The sequence below is a fragment of the Oncorhynchus masou genome, chromosome 1 (assembly GCF_036934945.1).
Source record: "Oncorhynchus masou masou isolate Uvic2021 chromosome 1, UVic_Omas_1.1, whole genome shotgun sequence".
Lineage (NCBI taxonomy): Eukaryota > Metazoa > Chordata > Actinopteri > Salmoniformes > Salmonidae > Oncorhynchus > Oncorhynchus masou.
In genome coordinates, this window is record NC_088212.1 from 68,603,250 (window position 1) to 68,619,153 (window position 15,904).

At 46.5% G+C, this 15,904-nt stretch overlaps 1 protein-coding gene across 1 annotated transcript in view; it reads right to left on the reverse strand.

Annotated features, from left to right (window-relative positions):
- Nucleotides 1–15,904, reverse strand: part of LOC135549137 (E3 ubiquitin-protein ligase Arkadia-like) — a 47,712-nt gene that overhangs the window by 1,653 nt on the left and 30,155 nt on the right. Inside the window, exons 4-13 of the mRNA XM_064979186.1 lie at nucleotides 9,235–9,392; nucleotides 5,911–6,105; nucleotides 5,427–5,779; nucleotides 3,834–4,090; nucleotides 2,722–3,081; nucleotides 2,445–2,570; nucleotides 2,134–2,251; nucleotides 1,589–1,669; nucleotides 1,298–1,393; nucleotides 305–408 (exon numbers count right to left, since the gene is read on the reverse strand). Coding sequence (XP_064835258.1) covers nucleotides 305–408; nucleotides 1,298–1,393; nucleotides 1,589–1,669; nucleotides 2,134–2,251; nucleotides 2,445–2,570; nucleotides 2,722–3,081; nucleotides 3,834–4,090; nucleotides 5,427–5,779; nucleotides 5,911–6,105; nucleotides 9,235–9,392 — 1,848 coding nt within the window. The remainder of the gene's footprint in view (nucleotides 1–304; nucleotides 409–1,297; nucleotides 1,394–1,588; nucleotides 1,670–2,133; nucleotides 2,252–2,444; nucleotides 2,571–2,721; nucleotides 3,082–3,833; nucleotides 4,091–5,426; nucleotides 5,780–5,910; nucleotides 6,106–9,234; nucleotides 9,393–15,904) is intronic.

Genomic DNA, 15,904 nt, shown 5'->3' on the forward strand with positions numbered 1-15,904 from the left:
CAATTAGTTTAATTTGGTTTGTTGAAAAATAGAAACTTAACATTCACACATTACAGTTCTTACATTACACCAACAGAGGGCAGAAACTCACTTGATCACATGAGCACATATGTTGAGCTCCAGAAATGTCCTCTGAGACCAGTCATTTTCAGACACTCAAAGGATTGGCTTTTCTGCTGATTACTATATTTGGGTGTTGAGAAAATCTCCACGGCATATCAAGAGAAAATGTGGGAAAAGGAGTGGTCGTTCTCACACAAAAACAGCCCCGCATTAAAACACACACGCTACAGTATAACTGTACCTGACGTCCTCCCCTTCCTCCAGTATTGACAGACAGATGGTGCATTTCTCCTCTGTGTCTTCGTCCGCCCCCTCATCTTCTTCTTGCTTACCATGCAGCTTTCTCTGTTAATGAAAACATTGGAAACACCATTATAGATACACAGCAGCAAAAACAAAGTTCAAACAAAGACAACTCTTACTTCACATTATAAAGACGTATTAAACAGGGAAGGCTGAGACCATTTTATGAGGGTTACCATCAAACACGATAAATGTATTCAGGGTTCACAGGATGTAAACATTACAGGTACAGACCCAACTTGCGAATAAACTATCCTTTATGACTGATAGAGGGCTTACTGTATACAGTACAAGCATTATGAGGGTGAACACATATCCCTATGAGGACAGAGAGAATGGTCATTTTGTCCTGGCTACAAAACATGTCATCCCTATGATCAAGGTAATATGGATTTAAAAAAATATATTTAAATAAATATTCCCAAAAATCTATAAAATGTTTCTACTGCCGAATCCCCTTGCCCCCAACACTACTAACATTAACAACTATAAATGAGCAGAGACATGTTTCCAAATTGAATTTGTTCATTTTTTTCTCACCGAGTCTGAGGTTGCGTGCATATTTTTCCCAATAGTTGCCCATGCTTCAGGGGTTAACTGTTGGTCAATGTCTCGCTCAGTCTCCAACACCTTCTGTATTGGGCAGCAGGTTATTAGGTTACTTATTTCAATACATTTGGAAAACTAGATGGAATCTTTCCCTACAATGTTTTCTAAGGCTGAAACATTGGCTGAAAGGGACACTTTCTAGTTTCTACAGCATCTGATTTAACAATACATTCATATTTTGAAAGGAGCACAAAATAACCACCGAGTGTGCACTCTGTCCCAGAATAAAATCTTGTGCAGACATGCACAAAATACATCACATCAAACTACATTACATAGGATATGTTCTGAAACACACACACTTTTATAGGAGTGCTCTCACCTTTTTGTACTTGTGTGGGTAAGTGCACCTCTCTATAGTTCCCTGAGAGGCCCCTCGGTTCACAGTACCCAATCTCTCCTCTAAATGCAGCAGATCCTGAGGAAAAGGGCAGGAAAACAACCCAACATGAGACTGTGCCAACTCAGTTCCACACAGCTCATTATCCAGTCATAACACGCTCTCAGCTCCTTCATAACTAATTACCAGGGCTAGGAGTGTTTCTTCACCACCTGACCTGAGCAGGAAAAACTCCAGGCACTAGTTACTAGCTCTTTACTAATCAAGTGTCACCTCATAAGTTCGTCCAAATCCAGTCATTCTGGATGAGATGTAGCGAATGTGCGGGTAGGTTACTTCAGACATGCCAGTGTGCTGTGAGGAAGGAGGCAAAACAATTCCATGGAAATATGTTCACTTCAGTGAAGTACAGTCATTTGTTTCTGTGGGCTACAGTTCATGAAGCACATATAGTGATATAGCATTATCAATTAAGTCGGCTGACACTGCTCGACATGGGTATAAATTCCAGCTAGCATTGCCAAAAACGGCATTTTTGATAACCGCAGAAGTCTCACAATTTCATATTTTCAGACATTGTGCATTAACTTTCAACATCTTTTCAAAGGGGCATCCATTGATTTCAGGCAACTGGTTATGTTGAATATGCACGAGAAATGCCATAATTGCCAACGCATTATTCATGTGGCCCAACAAACCATCCTTGAAATAACAGATGTTATAAATCGAGGGCTAGCATCATTCATCTAAGCCATACTTCTCATGTATTCTAACGTAGGCACGTGTGCTTAGAGTGAGGGTGCCAGTCGTGCACTCACCATGAAGGGGATGGGGAAGTGGTGCAGTCTTGGGGGAGGGTGGTAGTGGGGCAGGTGAGGGTGCAGGTGTCCTGAAGGATATGGCGCCACGGTCACTCCAGCCTCGATACCCAGCTCCCTACAGAAGAGAACCAGACCAACAACAGTCATCATCAACTCAGACATTGACGTCACAGGTGCCATTTCAACATTGAAGATGAGTGACTGACTATATCCTTAGTGCACAGCAGGCCACATATACGTCGATAAAAATAAAACTCTTGGCCCTACACGCAAGGCACTGGCCCTCCACTGCTCTACATGGTACTGACCACGCAGTCCTCTGCTCAGGTTGGCGTGGGTGGGACGACATGGTCTGGGGCACGTGGATGTGGTGGCCATGGCCGTAGTTGGGGTGCATTCTGTGGGGGTGTGGAGGGGGGCGCTCATGTGCTCGTCTGGAGACAGAGAGAGAGGTTCATCAGAAACACAAGAGGGAAAATAACATAATATTGTCCCTGTAATCAGACAATTGGATGCTACTGTCTGTGCTTGCAGTTGTGTTGCTTCCATCAGACAGGTTGGACCGGCGCCAGAGGCTACACTCACGTGGGGTGTTGCATCATCCTGCGTCTCTGAACCTCCATCCTCTGCAGCATCTCGTGCTGGTGCAGCCTCTGCACAGAGGTCCCCAGTGCGGGCATGTGGTGCTGCAGGGCCTGGTGCTCCGCGGGCAGGTGTTGGGGGGCACTGGAGCCTGTGAGGTGGTGGGCAGGCAGAGAGGCAGGGGGGGGCGGGGGCACGGCGTGGCCAGGGGGGTGGGAAGGCAGGGGCGTGTGGAAGGGATGGACGGGGTGGGGGATGACGTAGTCACCCTGTGGAGTGGGCTGAGGAGGGGGAGGAGGGTTACCATGGGAATGGGGGCAGGTGTTAGAGGGCTGGTGGTGCAGGGAGCGTGCCAGGGGGCGTCTGGGTGTCAGAGAGACAGAGCGAGAATGGTGGGAGAAAGTTGATAAGTAGTTAGTAACACCTTACCAGATCACCTTTCAGTCCCCTTCCTAATGATGACACCTGATCATCATCATCATCAGTTATGACTCTCCTCACTGAAACATGCTGCCTGCTCCCTGTGCTGAGCAGGTCTCCCACCTGAGACCCCGGACAGACCCAGCCTCTGTCTGTCGGTCTGTCTCGCTCCCTACTGCAGAGAGAAGGGGGCCGGAGCAGGAATGACTGTCTGACGTGACTGAGTGTAGGCACTAGACAGGTGCGCCAACAGTTCCAATTATCCCTCTAAATATGGCCCCACCAGGGAGCACCGCCACACTCCTCATTCCAAACAGAGCTATTCTGAGGAGAATCAGCAATTAACAGGGCCTGTTTGGTAGCACACCCGCAGCACTTAGCACATTAAACATCAGGTGCTTCTCTTAATTACTATTAGCACTGGGTTTCAAGAGTGCTGTTGTCGGCATAATCTTTCAAGGTCTGGTGGTAATAGTTACTGTATATATCCTAATGGCTCACATGTTTAGTACAGCAGTATGCAGGTTCTGCATGGGAATAACACACTATAGTTACTACTGCAGCATTTCATTTTCCTATCAAATTAAACAATTATCAACACTTAAACAATAGAAACCACACAAATCTAACCCCCAAATAACTTCACCCACCAAAATAAAAAGGCCATCTCCCTTTTGGTACAGATGTAGCTCTACTCACAGGAGGGGTGCATGAAGTGCCTGCAGGTGGATAGCTGTGGCTGTGGCTGAGGCTGGGCCACCATGGCTGAGCTGAAGGAGTCCACCACTGTGCTGGGCTGGCTGGGCCCTGGCCCCGTTGCATTCTGGGAGTTGTAGGCAGCGGGCCGAGACGTGGAGCCTGGACAGCACGGGTCAAAGGCTGAAGTGCCATGGAAACTACCGGAGCCGCTGCTCCGCAAGCCACTGTTGCTCAGGTCCACCGGCAGAGTCTGCTTGGGAGGGAAGAGACAGAGACAGGAGGGTTGGAGAGGAGAGGAGGGAAATGAAAAGGAAAGAATAGGGGTGAGAGTTACAGGGAGGGGAGGTATGGAGAGAGTAGAACCAGACTATGATGTTATGGTGCTACTGTCTGACTGATCTCTGTAGTGACGGAATATATAACTAACCAGTAAAACACTAAACTAAAACCACAGGGCTTCATGGTCCAGCCAGCACAAAGCACAAGATACAAGTACAAGACAATGGGCCTCACAGTTTAGACTGCAGTAAACCGGCTGAGAAAATGCAATCTAAGTGATGGAGTTTCAAATCATAGTAGCAGCCCTCCTTTGTTGAATTATTCAAATAAATAATCATATTTAGACTGATGCATAAAACATGACTTATTCACCTTATGCAGGCAGTATGTCTCCTTTCTCTGAGCTGTAGCTGAGGGTGGTATCTACATGTAGGCCAAGCCCATCAAAGGGCACAGTATTTTGCCTTACCCATGAAACTACTTCCTCCTTTCATGGTAGAGACCTGACGGCCCAGTTTTGAATACTTGCCCCAGCCCTGCATGAATTATGTAGGAATCAGAGAGTATCAAGACAGAGAGACGGAGGTCTATGGAGGGAGCCCCTAACCTGACCTGTAGATACAGCCCTCTCAACCCCAACCCCAACCCAACTCATTACACTTTAACCACACACTGCTCCACTTTGATGGTAAATAATACAATCCAGCAGCTCCTAACAATTAGCAGAATTTAAATTATTCAGCGGTGAATCTGGCTTCAAGGGAGGCTGCCAGCTAGTTCCTTTGCAATGTTTTTGTTAAGATACCAGTTATTTGTCTGTTTCAGTTCCTATTCTGTTTTTCCCTTCTTTAATCCTTTTTAATCACCTTGAATCTGATTCATTGGCAGATATTGATGGAGCCGTTTGTTTAGACACAAAGACTTAGTCAAAGATACATTTGAATGCGATGGTGACATTTCCCAGGGAGAACATGGCTAGCATGGTTTACTAAAACTATAAATGATTCCGAATTTATCTCCAGCTATTGTGGGAGGAAAGGGCAGCCTTCTATCTCCTCAGATTCTATTCATTTAGCCTACTTTTAAAGATTTTGGGCAAGAAAGAAAATATGATCAAATACTTTCATGACTTAAAAAAAATCTAATTTTAATATGGAATATATTTATAAAATGTTACTGCTATAAGAAATGCATAACTTCTCTGGTCAATATATTAAAGTTGGGGAAATCAAAAAAAGGAAGCAGAAGTAACAGCCAAACCTCCAATGCTACAACGTAAAAAACAACAGGGTGTTGATGCTCAGGCCTACCTGGTCGTGGTATTGGGTGGAGCTGCTGCTGCTGACCCCTCCCCCTCTGCATGGTGCAGGCAGGGCAGTGGGCCTCTCGAGGGGGCAGCTGGGCTCAGGAAAGGGCAGAGTGGGTGGAGGTGGGTGCTGAGGCACATGGTGATGGTGGTGGTGGAAGTGGTGGGCGTGGCTGTGCTGCTGGGAGCCCGGCTGCTGGGGGGGCTGGGCCTGCAGGCAGCTGGAATGGCCCAGGGTCATGTGACCAGGGGAGGGCCCTCCGCAGGGGGAGTGCTGCGGGCAGCAGGAGGGTAACCTGGGCATGGCCGTGCCCCCACTCTCTCCTGCCACGCCGGACGATCCTCTTCTGCTCTCATCTGAGAGATGGAAAACACCTTTAAGCTTAAATCATTATTCATAGATGACCCACAGGGAAGATTACTAAACTTCTAAAAAGGCACACAAGGTTGACATCATGGCTTTCTGGAGAGTGTATGGTCTGTCTTACCCTCCGTGCCTGCGGTACCCCTTGGCCCCTGTGCCAGCGTGCTGTCTGGGGCTGGGCCTTGACCAGGGCAGCTGGTGGAGGGGCCTAGGGCATCGTGGGGCTCTGAGGTAGAGGTATGATGAGAGGAGGATGAAGAGGAAGAGCTGACAGTCTGAGGGTGAATGCTGTCAGAGGTGGATGGCACAACAGAGAGATCTGAGATAGGGAAAAGAGACAGGTAAAAAGATTTAATAGGTGGGAATTCATTACGTAGCACACATCCATCTATGTGTGTGTGTGTGTGTGTGTGTGTGTGGCAGGGTTTCCATTAGGAAAATGTGGAGCCGGACATTTGACCGGCAGCATTTTAATTTACCGGACATGTGAGAAATTTACCGGATCATATGCATTGGGTGCATAATCTATTAGAGCGTCCACCCACAGTGCTCAGAATGACAGAAATCACTAACAGAACACGCAAGTCAAGGAAGCAATGATGTGCCGTCCTTCTTACCAAATTCTGATGTGCACTTTAAAGAAGTTTGAGTAACTGTCCACATCTACTTTTCCTCAGCCAACGAACAGCAAAATCACTAGCCTGTCAATCTACTATCCTCCACAGGAGAACAGTTGACCTATTCTATTGGTCAGCTTGTCGAGAAAGAAATTGCCTGTTCCAAACACTCTGGGATAGTTGTGGGACGATAGATTCCAAATTCATTACAACCAGTAATGTCTAAGCTACATAAAAAAAACCTTAAAAAGCATTGAGTCTGATGCAACAGACCAGAACGTTCAGCTTAAAATGTTGATCAACTATTATATGCGCACAATGCAGAAAGCTACACGGGAATGTTCGTTCAATAACCCAATTAGCGGGAAAACACTTGTCAAAAGGGCATTGCACACGTGATTGCAGAAATTTAGAAAGAGGGGAGATGTAATATGCAACAACTTGCTAATATGACTAGGATTGCGCCTTGGAATACTGGACAATGAAAGAAAGTTGATATAAAATAATTGCCTCCACGGATATGGTCTGATTTTGGCTCGGCTACTTTGAAGCAAGGTAAGAGATGCCTCATATGTATTAAAATGTTCAGGTTTCAAACAATTAAGTATGTTTTCAAAGTGCATACTGCCTCCAGCTAATTGCAAAGTGGTGTGTGACGCGCTGATGAAGCCTGCCTTCTGTTGCCTAAGCATTTACTGTTAGAGATGCTATAGCAGCAGCTCTCGCGCTCTGACAGATTTTACACTCAAAGGCTCTGTATCTGTATGCTGTAGGCGTGTGATAAATAAGATATCCCTACACAACGAATATACACAGCGTGAACAAAACATGCTCTTTCCATGACAGACTGGCCAGGTGAATCCAGGTGAAAACTATGATGTCACTTGTCAAATCCACTTCAAATCAGTGTAGATAAAGGGGAGGAGACAGGTTAAAGTAGGATTTTTAAGCCTTAAGACATGTGCCATTCAGAGGGTGAATGGGCAAGACAAAATATTTAAGTGCCTTTGAACGGGGCATCACTGTGGAACGCTTTCGACACCTTCTAGAGTCCATGCCCTGATGAATTGAGGCTGTTCTGAGGGCAAAATGGGGTTCAACTGAATATTAAGGTGTTCCTAATGTTTTGTACACTCTGTAAGCCTACTATACACACGGCAATTTTATCTGCTTTTCTATTTATTTATTTATTTTTTTAAATCGCCCAAAAGCTGGCTATTACCGGCTAACGGAAACCCTGGTGTGTAGACTGGCTGCAGTGCCTTGGCAGCCAGGGAGAAGAAGAGACCTCATTAGCATTCCACAGTGTGAGCTCCATTTGCTTTTCATAGTCACAAATTAATTTCTCCTCCAAAGAAATGCAAATGCGCTCATATCTCACACTGCTCTGTTATTCTGTTATCATTCACACGGTGCGAGACCATAAAGAGAATGCACCAAATTGGACCTTTAAGTCACACTAATGCTTTGGTCTGGTTTGCTAATGCCTCAGGTTAGAGGGCAAACTGGTCTGGGAAAACATAGCCATTAGCCAGAGATATGCAGGATGTTGGAATGGTAAAGCCATTACAAAAACAGTCAGTCCACACCTGATATATTAAAATTAGAATAAATATAATTTATAATGTGCTTTTCATTTAAATAAATAAAACAAATGAATAACTAGACAGGGAAACTGAAACAAAGAACCCATTTTTAAAAGGTATATATGCAATGGCTTGGGGCTGTCATGAATGTATGAACTGAACTGGAGTAGGCCTATACATCTGGTGAGAATAATGTACGTATATAAATTGGAGATGATTAAATACACAGCTCTTCAATGGACTTTGATATACAATGCAGGCTATACTCATCAGGAGTCAGCTGTATGTCCCCTAAATCCAGAGTGAAACTCTTTACCCACAAAAGCTTTAACACCGCCAGGTGCATTTCATTCCTTGTGCCTAATGCATCCACATTAACAATGAAGAGCATGCTTCTGGCTACTGCTCCAGTGGCTGGCATCACTGTGACATTTTATGATAGGATTGACAGTATGAAACGACATGCATCAGAAGTGCAATGGGTTGATGTGTAAAAGCCAACCAATGAAAGAGCAGACGCTCTCAGGGGCACGGTCGCTATTAATATCCCTCCATTTGATGAAAAGATACAGATGAATCATTATTAAAACAGTGCTCGCTTACGGGAACATTTCAAATTGAATTGTGATGACAGGACAATTCTTATTCAAGTTAGCGACAGCCACTCACTCGCAAGTTTGGAGAGATGTGTGGAAGAAGCTAGCTAATGCTATTAAACAATAGAGTGTGAATGAGAGTATTTCATTTGACATATAATATTTCCCAACTCCCTACGCAGTGTTGAGCTGGATCATGTAAAAAAGCATTAGACTCATCAAAATCCACATTCATATGCTGTGCGACAGTCCGGCTATCGTATGCAGCATTTATGAAAAAGCTGTTCCCCAATGTAAATGATTTTTACACACATAATCAGATCTATTTTCTTTCTGCCTCAAGAGTAAACTTGCTTCTCTGTATGTGTGTGTGAGAGAGAGAGAGACACAGACACACAGAGAGAGAGAGTGTATTTGCAACCCTTTGTATGTTGTTCATATAAAAATGACTGTTCCTCTTAAGAGGACAAATGCCTCAGAGGACAACTGTAAACTCGCCTTTGTGTTGAAAGACGAATGAGCCGAGCTTTGAAAGAAAAGACAGTGGAAAAACAGAGGCCTGAGTCTAAGTCTAGGACCTCTATGTGACTGTTACATCATATAGTTAATCTCAGAGTGGTATTGCGGGTCGGCACGTCCTCATGCTCACCATCCTCATCCACTGTGAGGTCCACCACCTCCCCGGCGCTCTGGCGCAGAGGCTGGATGACGGTAGAGAGGCGGTGGCGGCCACGGGGCTCCTGGGGCCGGTTCTGGGAGCAGCTGGGGCCCCAGTACATCCTGCCATGGCCCCCCACCGAGCGAGGCCTGTGGACACAAACACACAGCCAGTTAGCGAGGAAGGAGAGGAGAGGAGGGTAAACAACCAGATTAAACAAGGCTTCAGTTCAGACTGACTGGGACCACGCTGCTAATGCCAGGTTATCTGGACCCTGGGATACGGTATTGTAACAATTCTATGATATATTGCTGACCATACAGCCCTCACACTGGAGACCAGTGCTCAGTGGACGAGACCCAGTCCATAGGACTTCATGGAGAAGTGAGAAAATACAGACAACTCAGCCCAATTTTCCTCCCGAAGCAAATCTCTTGCTTTCCCAGCCTGATCGTATTTTAAATAAATATATATATGAATAATAGTTCATTTTATGGTGTCATTTATCATGTAGTAAAAGGGAAAGTTGAAGCATTGTCATTTGGAGAAAGGGGACTGTCCACAGTGCTTTTTCTGTGTGTTGAGTCAAAATCAGCTCACTTTAATGGAACACCTGGCTGGAATGTAAATGAGAGCCAGCTGACATGAACGCAAGCGCTGCAGCTAATTCATATAGACAGTCTACACACAGCCGTGCGCATGAGAGACACACACAGCTGTGCAAACCTTTGAGAACCACACAGAAAGATCATATTTGTATCACATACATGGTTTCATCCACCACACCCACTAAACTCCAAAACAACCTTGCGGAAAACACAATTCAACACACAGAAACACCTCTACCTCATTTAGCCTCATCAACCACGCATATTTGCTCAAGTCACAACCATTGTGCATCATTGACTGTGCTCTCTTTCCTTGCTCAATTTTCGCAGTCGTCCTCTCTCCCCATATCACTGCCTCACTCGTTCTTCCTGCCTTCCTCTCTCTCGTATGATGTGGGAGTCTAGAGAGTGTCAGTGTGCCGTAAAGCAGGATGAGAGGGGGGAGCTTAGGGGATAGAGTGCCTGCCGTAAAGCAGCCTGTCATGGAGACATGGAGAGATGAGGCTGGGGAAGAGAGAGAGAGCAGTGAACCAGGCCTGAGGGCCAAGATCAGGCTGAGGGAAGGGGAGAGCCAAGAGCAGAGAGGCCCTTGCTCCTCTCAACAAATGGCTGCTGCTGGAACCTCTAAACCACAGGTTACATCATTAAAACAATAAGATTACAGACAAGCATGGTGGGCTGCTGCTATTCCAGTGAGACCAGTGTGTGTGTGTGCACAACAATAGCAAGGCCATACACACACACGGCCATGTAGGCCTAAGAAGTCCCTCTAATAAGCAGGCGTGAGTGTCCCCACTCACACCACTCAGCAGAGGAAATGCCATTCTAAGGAAGGCAACAAAAACCTATTAGTGTAACTTCTGATGTTGGCAATGCAGAAAAAAGGAAGAAAAGCCTCCATGGCATGTCCCATGGGGCGGAGGAGTTCACACACACACACACACACACACACACACACACACACACACACACACACACACACACACACACACACAGCAGTGAAGGTGGTACACACAGAGAGCCAGTACAGGAGGTGTGGCTTGATTGCACTGTAATTGGCACCTGCTCCTCCTCTCTCCCACCTCGGGGCCCAGGGAACAGGCTAGCCCACCTCGGGGCCCAGGGAACAGGCTAGCCCACCTCGGGGCCCAGGAAACAGGCTAGCCCACCAGGGACAAGCACCTAATTACCCACAACATAGACCTGGGATTATTTTGTAAATACCTGTTTACCACCGTGGCCTCTGAGGGGTGGAGGTGAGGGGAAAACAGAACACAGTAAACATGAACACTGTGGGAACTGGGGGCTTGGCAGGACCACGGTTTTGCCATCTCCATGCGCACTCTGCCAAATGCCTGAGGGCTTAGAGAGGGCTCGACAGTGGGGCAAACTGCTAGGATGGCATCTATGGACTGTGTACAAACTGGGCTATGGTAAGTACGGGGGGGACAAGACAGAAGTGCAAGCTGCATGTTCAGCACCAAAATCCAAAGCCTCCAGTAATACTGAATATGGCACACATGCAGACTCACACCCTCTATCCCAACCATTGGCCTCTGTGCACTGTAAAGATCTTTCAGCAGAAAACCATCATTGCCAACCCTGTCACGCGCGTGGCAAATTGGAGATTCATGTGCTTAGACAAACATTATGGATCACACCTGGTTCAGTCCTCTGAAAAGTTATCTACAAACCCTGAAAGATTCATACTGATAAGAACTGAACATATCAAATAAATATATGTTTTGTGGAATTAGCACAGATTGTCTGTATGTTTATTTCATTTCATGTACAGTGTAGAATGGAGATAATTATCTATAACGTTTTTCTTAGCACATGCCCCCAAGTTCAGTCTCTATAGTAGAGGAATGCTTGTCATTTCTGATTATACTTTTGGTGACGTGGATCATAGTTACAGTGTATCAGGTTGCGTGATCCTCGTAATGTTACGTGGAAAATACAACTAACGGGTCGCAAAATTAAATATATATCACACTCACGAAAAATAACTGGTCGCATTTGTGCATTTGCATTTCTTTCACGAGCAAATGAACTGCTGGCACTTTAGAGCCCACTGAATGTCCATCTTATGTTCGCTAACGTTAGCTTGAAACAATTAGTGTTAACCTTTCCGCAACACACGGAGTACGTGTTTACGTACAGCTGACAGTCGGCAAACTCAGCTTCACAACAAACAGGAGGCGGGGCAGCTATGTCCAATGATGATGTATTCATCTCCATGTCCGTTGACACAAACTCTGTACATGTATGTGTGTTGCAGCTCGAGAATCGGGATGTCTGCATTACTCATCCTGGTGCCCTTTGACCTCTACACCCAGTACTCTTTGCTACACCTCCCCCTTCAGAAACGGCCATTCTCTGCATTCTCCTGCAAGCCAGGGCATCTCTGGGAGGTGCAGGCAGAGATGGGGAGATAAAACACACACACACACACACACACACACACACACACACGTAACTAGCTACACTCTGTTCATTCACTTCCCGGAAATACCTAGGGAGAATATCGTCAACCTAGCATGAAGAGAGAGGGAGAGCATGAAGAGAGAGGGAGAGAAGGAAGATAGAGGGAGAGAGAGAGCCATGGGAGGGACGGAGATCAAGGGAGAGAGATAGATAGAGCGAAGGATATCTACAGGGAGAGAGAGAGGGAGCGATACAGCAAAAGAGTGGAGGGAGGGAGGAAGAGTGAGAGCAAGTGAGTGTGCGCCAGAGAGAGGAGGGGGATGGAGAGAGGGGGAGAGAGAGCAATGCTTATGTAAACCCATCTGTATCACACTCCAAATACTTACAAGTTCTCAGAAAAAGACAGCCTTCTATTTCTTAGAGGGCCCTTACTGATCTCTTCCCCTCCCCCTTACTGTTCTCTTCTCTTGCCCCCCTTACTGATCTCTCCTCTCGCCCCCTTACTGATCTCTTCACTCCCCCCCTTACTGATCTCTTCTCTTGCCCCCCTCTTACTCTTCTCTTGCCCCCCTCTTACTCTTCTCTTGCCCCCTCTTACTCTTCTCTTGCCCCCTCTTACTCTTCTCTTGCCCCCTCTTACTCTTCTCTTCTCTCCCCCCTTACTGATCTCCTCTCCCCCCTTACTGATCTCCTCTCCCCCCTTACTGATCTCCTCTCCCCCCTTACTGATCTCCTCTCCCCCCCTTACTGATCTCCTCTCCCCCCTTACTGATCTCCTCTCCCCCCTTACTGATCTCCTCCCCCCCCCTTACTGATCTCCTCTCTTCCCCCCTTACTGATCTCCTCTCTTCCCCCCTTACTGATCTCTTCTCTTGCCCCCCCCCCCCCCTTACTGATCTCTTCTCTTGCCCCCCCCCCCTTACTGATCTCTTCTCTTGCCCCCCCCCCTTACTGATCTCTTCTCTTGCCCCCCCCCCTTACTGATCTCTTCTCTTGCCCCCCCCCCCTTACTGATCTCTTCTCTTGCCCCCCCTTACTGATCTCTTCTCTTGCCCCCCCCCCTTACTGATCTCTTCTCTTGCCCCCCCCCTTACTGATCTCTTCTCTTGCCCCCCCTTACTGATCTCTTCTCTTGCCCCCCCTTACTGATCTCTTCTCTTGCCCCCCCCCCCCTTACTGATCTCTTCTCTTGTCCCCCCCTTACTGATCTCTTCTCTTGCCCCCCCTTACTGATCTCTTCTCTTGCCCCCCCTTACTGATCTCTTCTCTTGCCCCCCCCCTTACTGATCTCTTCTCTTGCCCCCCCTTACTGATCTCTTCTCTTGCCCCCCCCCCCCCTTACTGATCTCTTCTCTTGCCCCCTTACTGATCTCTTCTCTTGCCCCCCTTACTGATCTACTGATCTCTTCTCCCCCTTACTGATCTCTTCTCTTCTCCCTCACTCACTGATCGTCCCCCCTTACGGATCTCTTCCCACATTAATGTTTTTGAAAAGGCCAGGCACATTTAGCCTCATCAACTCCTGGATAACGCCGTTTAAAATAAGTCACAGTGCACAACCTGACTAAATCTACAGAGGAGCACTGTCAGGGTACAATCAATCACGGGCAAGCTAATCGCGTGTCTGTGGGACAGAGGGAACATGGGAGAAATGAACAGGGCCACTAAAGCTCCAGTCAGTCAAGCCAAGTGGGTTAAATTCTCCATTGGGGTTCCAGACATGCAGAATGGGCTCACTGAGATGGTGAGCCCAGAGAGAGTGGTCAGATGAGCTGGCCTCTGGAAGAGGGGCTTGCCTTCACTGCTAAAAACAACCAGAGGCATGTGGCCTGCTCCCCAGTGCAGCTCTTCTCTGGGTATGCTATGCACCATGCAGGGCTATAGAGAGACTCTGTCTGGCCCCCTGCTATTCCACTCAACAGCAGCATGAACTGGTCTCTAAACCTGTTCTTTAACCGCTCATCCACGCTACTAACAACAGTATGTTATTACTCTTCACGCACACACACACACACACACACACACTTATTTTCCTGAGATTTTAAGACTTGATGCTATTAACCCCCTCGCCCTGCCTAGAAACCCCCCCGGCTTTCCCCCACTCCCTGCATTCCACTCACAGCACACACACAGAGAGCTGGGAGCCTGGAGATGAGTCACGTCAACGGTCAGAGCCTGAGAGAGAGAGGGCCACCAACTGACCTTAGGTTTCACACAGAGGGTCCCATTCTGGGAACAGCCAGACACTACTCAACACTTCATTGCACTGCCCTACATACAGAATAAATATCCTATATCTAAAAACCCACCCTTGAAAACAACATGATCACGTTCCTTGCAGACAGTAAATGTATTATATGATAGATACTGTAGGTCAATATGGGACAATATCATAGGACTCTAACTGGTCAGGTATGGAGTTGCCTATTTTAGGGTTGTTTGTAGAGTGTGGAGGGGGCTCCTCTCATCCTGATAATAATGGGAAGTGTTGCCACATGACTGGTCATACCAGAGAGACAGAGGCTTCTAGAACCTTCTCTGGCCCCAACGGGCCTGTTTAGACAGAACACGCCATGACATGGCTGTGCTGTGTACCTCCTCTCTAGCCATCATTGAGGAGGCCATATTTGGCTGATTATCTTCCTGAAAGCATAATGACCGGGAATGACAAAACATAAGCTTATGGCGAACAATGCTAGCATGCTATGGATTACATTAGTAAGGAGCATAATTACACAAGGTGGATTAGCTAGCTAGTAAAGAGTATACAGCGCCAGGAACCAAACAATCCCCTAACATGCAAATGAATGAGACGGCCTCATTAAGTTTGCATTTATGTAGCCCGCTGAGTATTTATTGAAGCAAATTAGTGATTCATTCAAGGACACAGCAGCTGGGAGGCTCACCTGGGATTACTAGCAGTCTCTATCTCCTCTCCAATCAGCCATCCATTACCCAGATAAATAAGCTTTACTACCTTACTTACAACCTGAACATCTGCATGTCATTCAGATGAAATGGAAAAAACATGACAATGCACTGGGCTCATTGGGCTGGCCACTCCTGATATCTTTAGACCAATGCTTTGCTTTGTGCACATCTAGTGATTGGTGACAGGCACAGGGTTGAGAGAATTTGCCTATTCAGTAAACCTGCACAATGTTGCTTGTTGAAGTATTTTTAAGTGTCAAAACAGTGTTTTGACCTGCAATGGGATAAAAAGGATACATAAAATCACCTATGTAGGTTTATTTTGTTTACTTTACACCCCAGATACCTAGCCATTACATAGAAGCAGCGGCGACCCCTCATTCAGGGCGGTTTTGAGCTCCACCTGTTTTGCTTTTTTGTTGTTGCCTGTTTTGCATGTTATTTTGGCATTAATACGTGTCAAATATCAGTTCACAAACAATGTAAAAAACTAAAATATAATTGAGTTAATAAACCGGCATACAAAGTTGGTCTCTTTTTTGCTTTCTTGAGTAGGGCAGTTCCAAAATGCAGGGGTTTCAGCCGAGCTCAGTGGTTTCTGTGGTGGTGGGGCAGCCAGAGGAAAATACGGAGATAAGGGGTAGGTAGTGGTGTTCTCAAGTTGCGCCGTGATTGGCTCAGTGTTCTGTCACGCA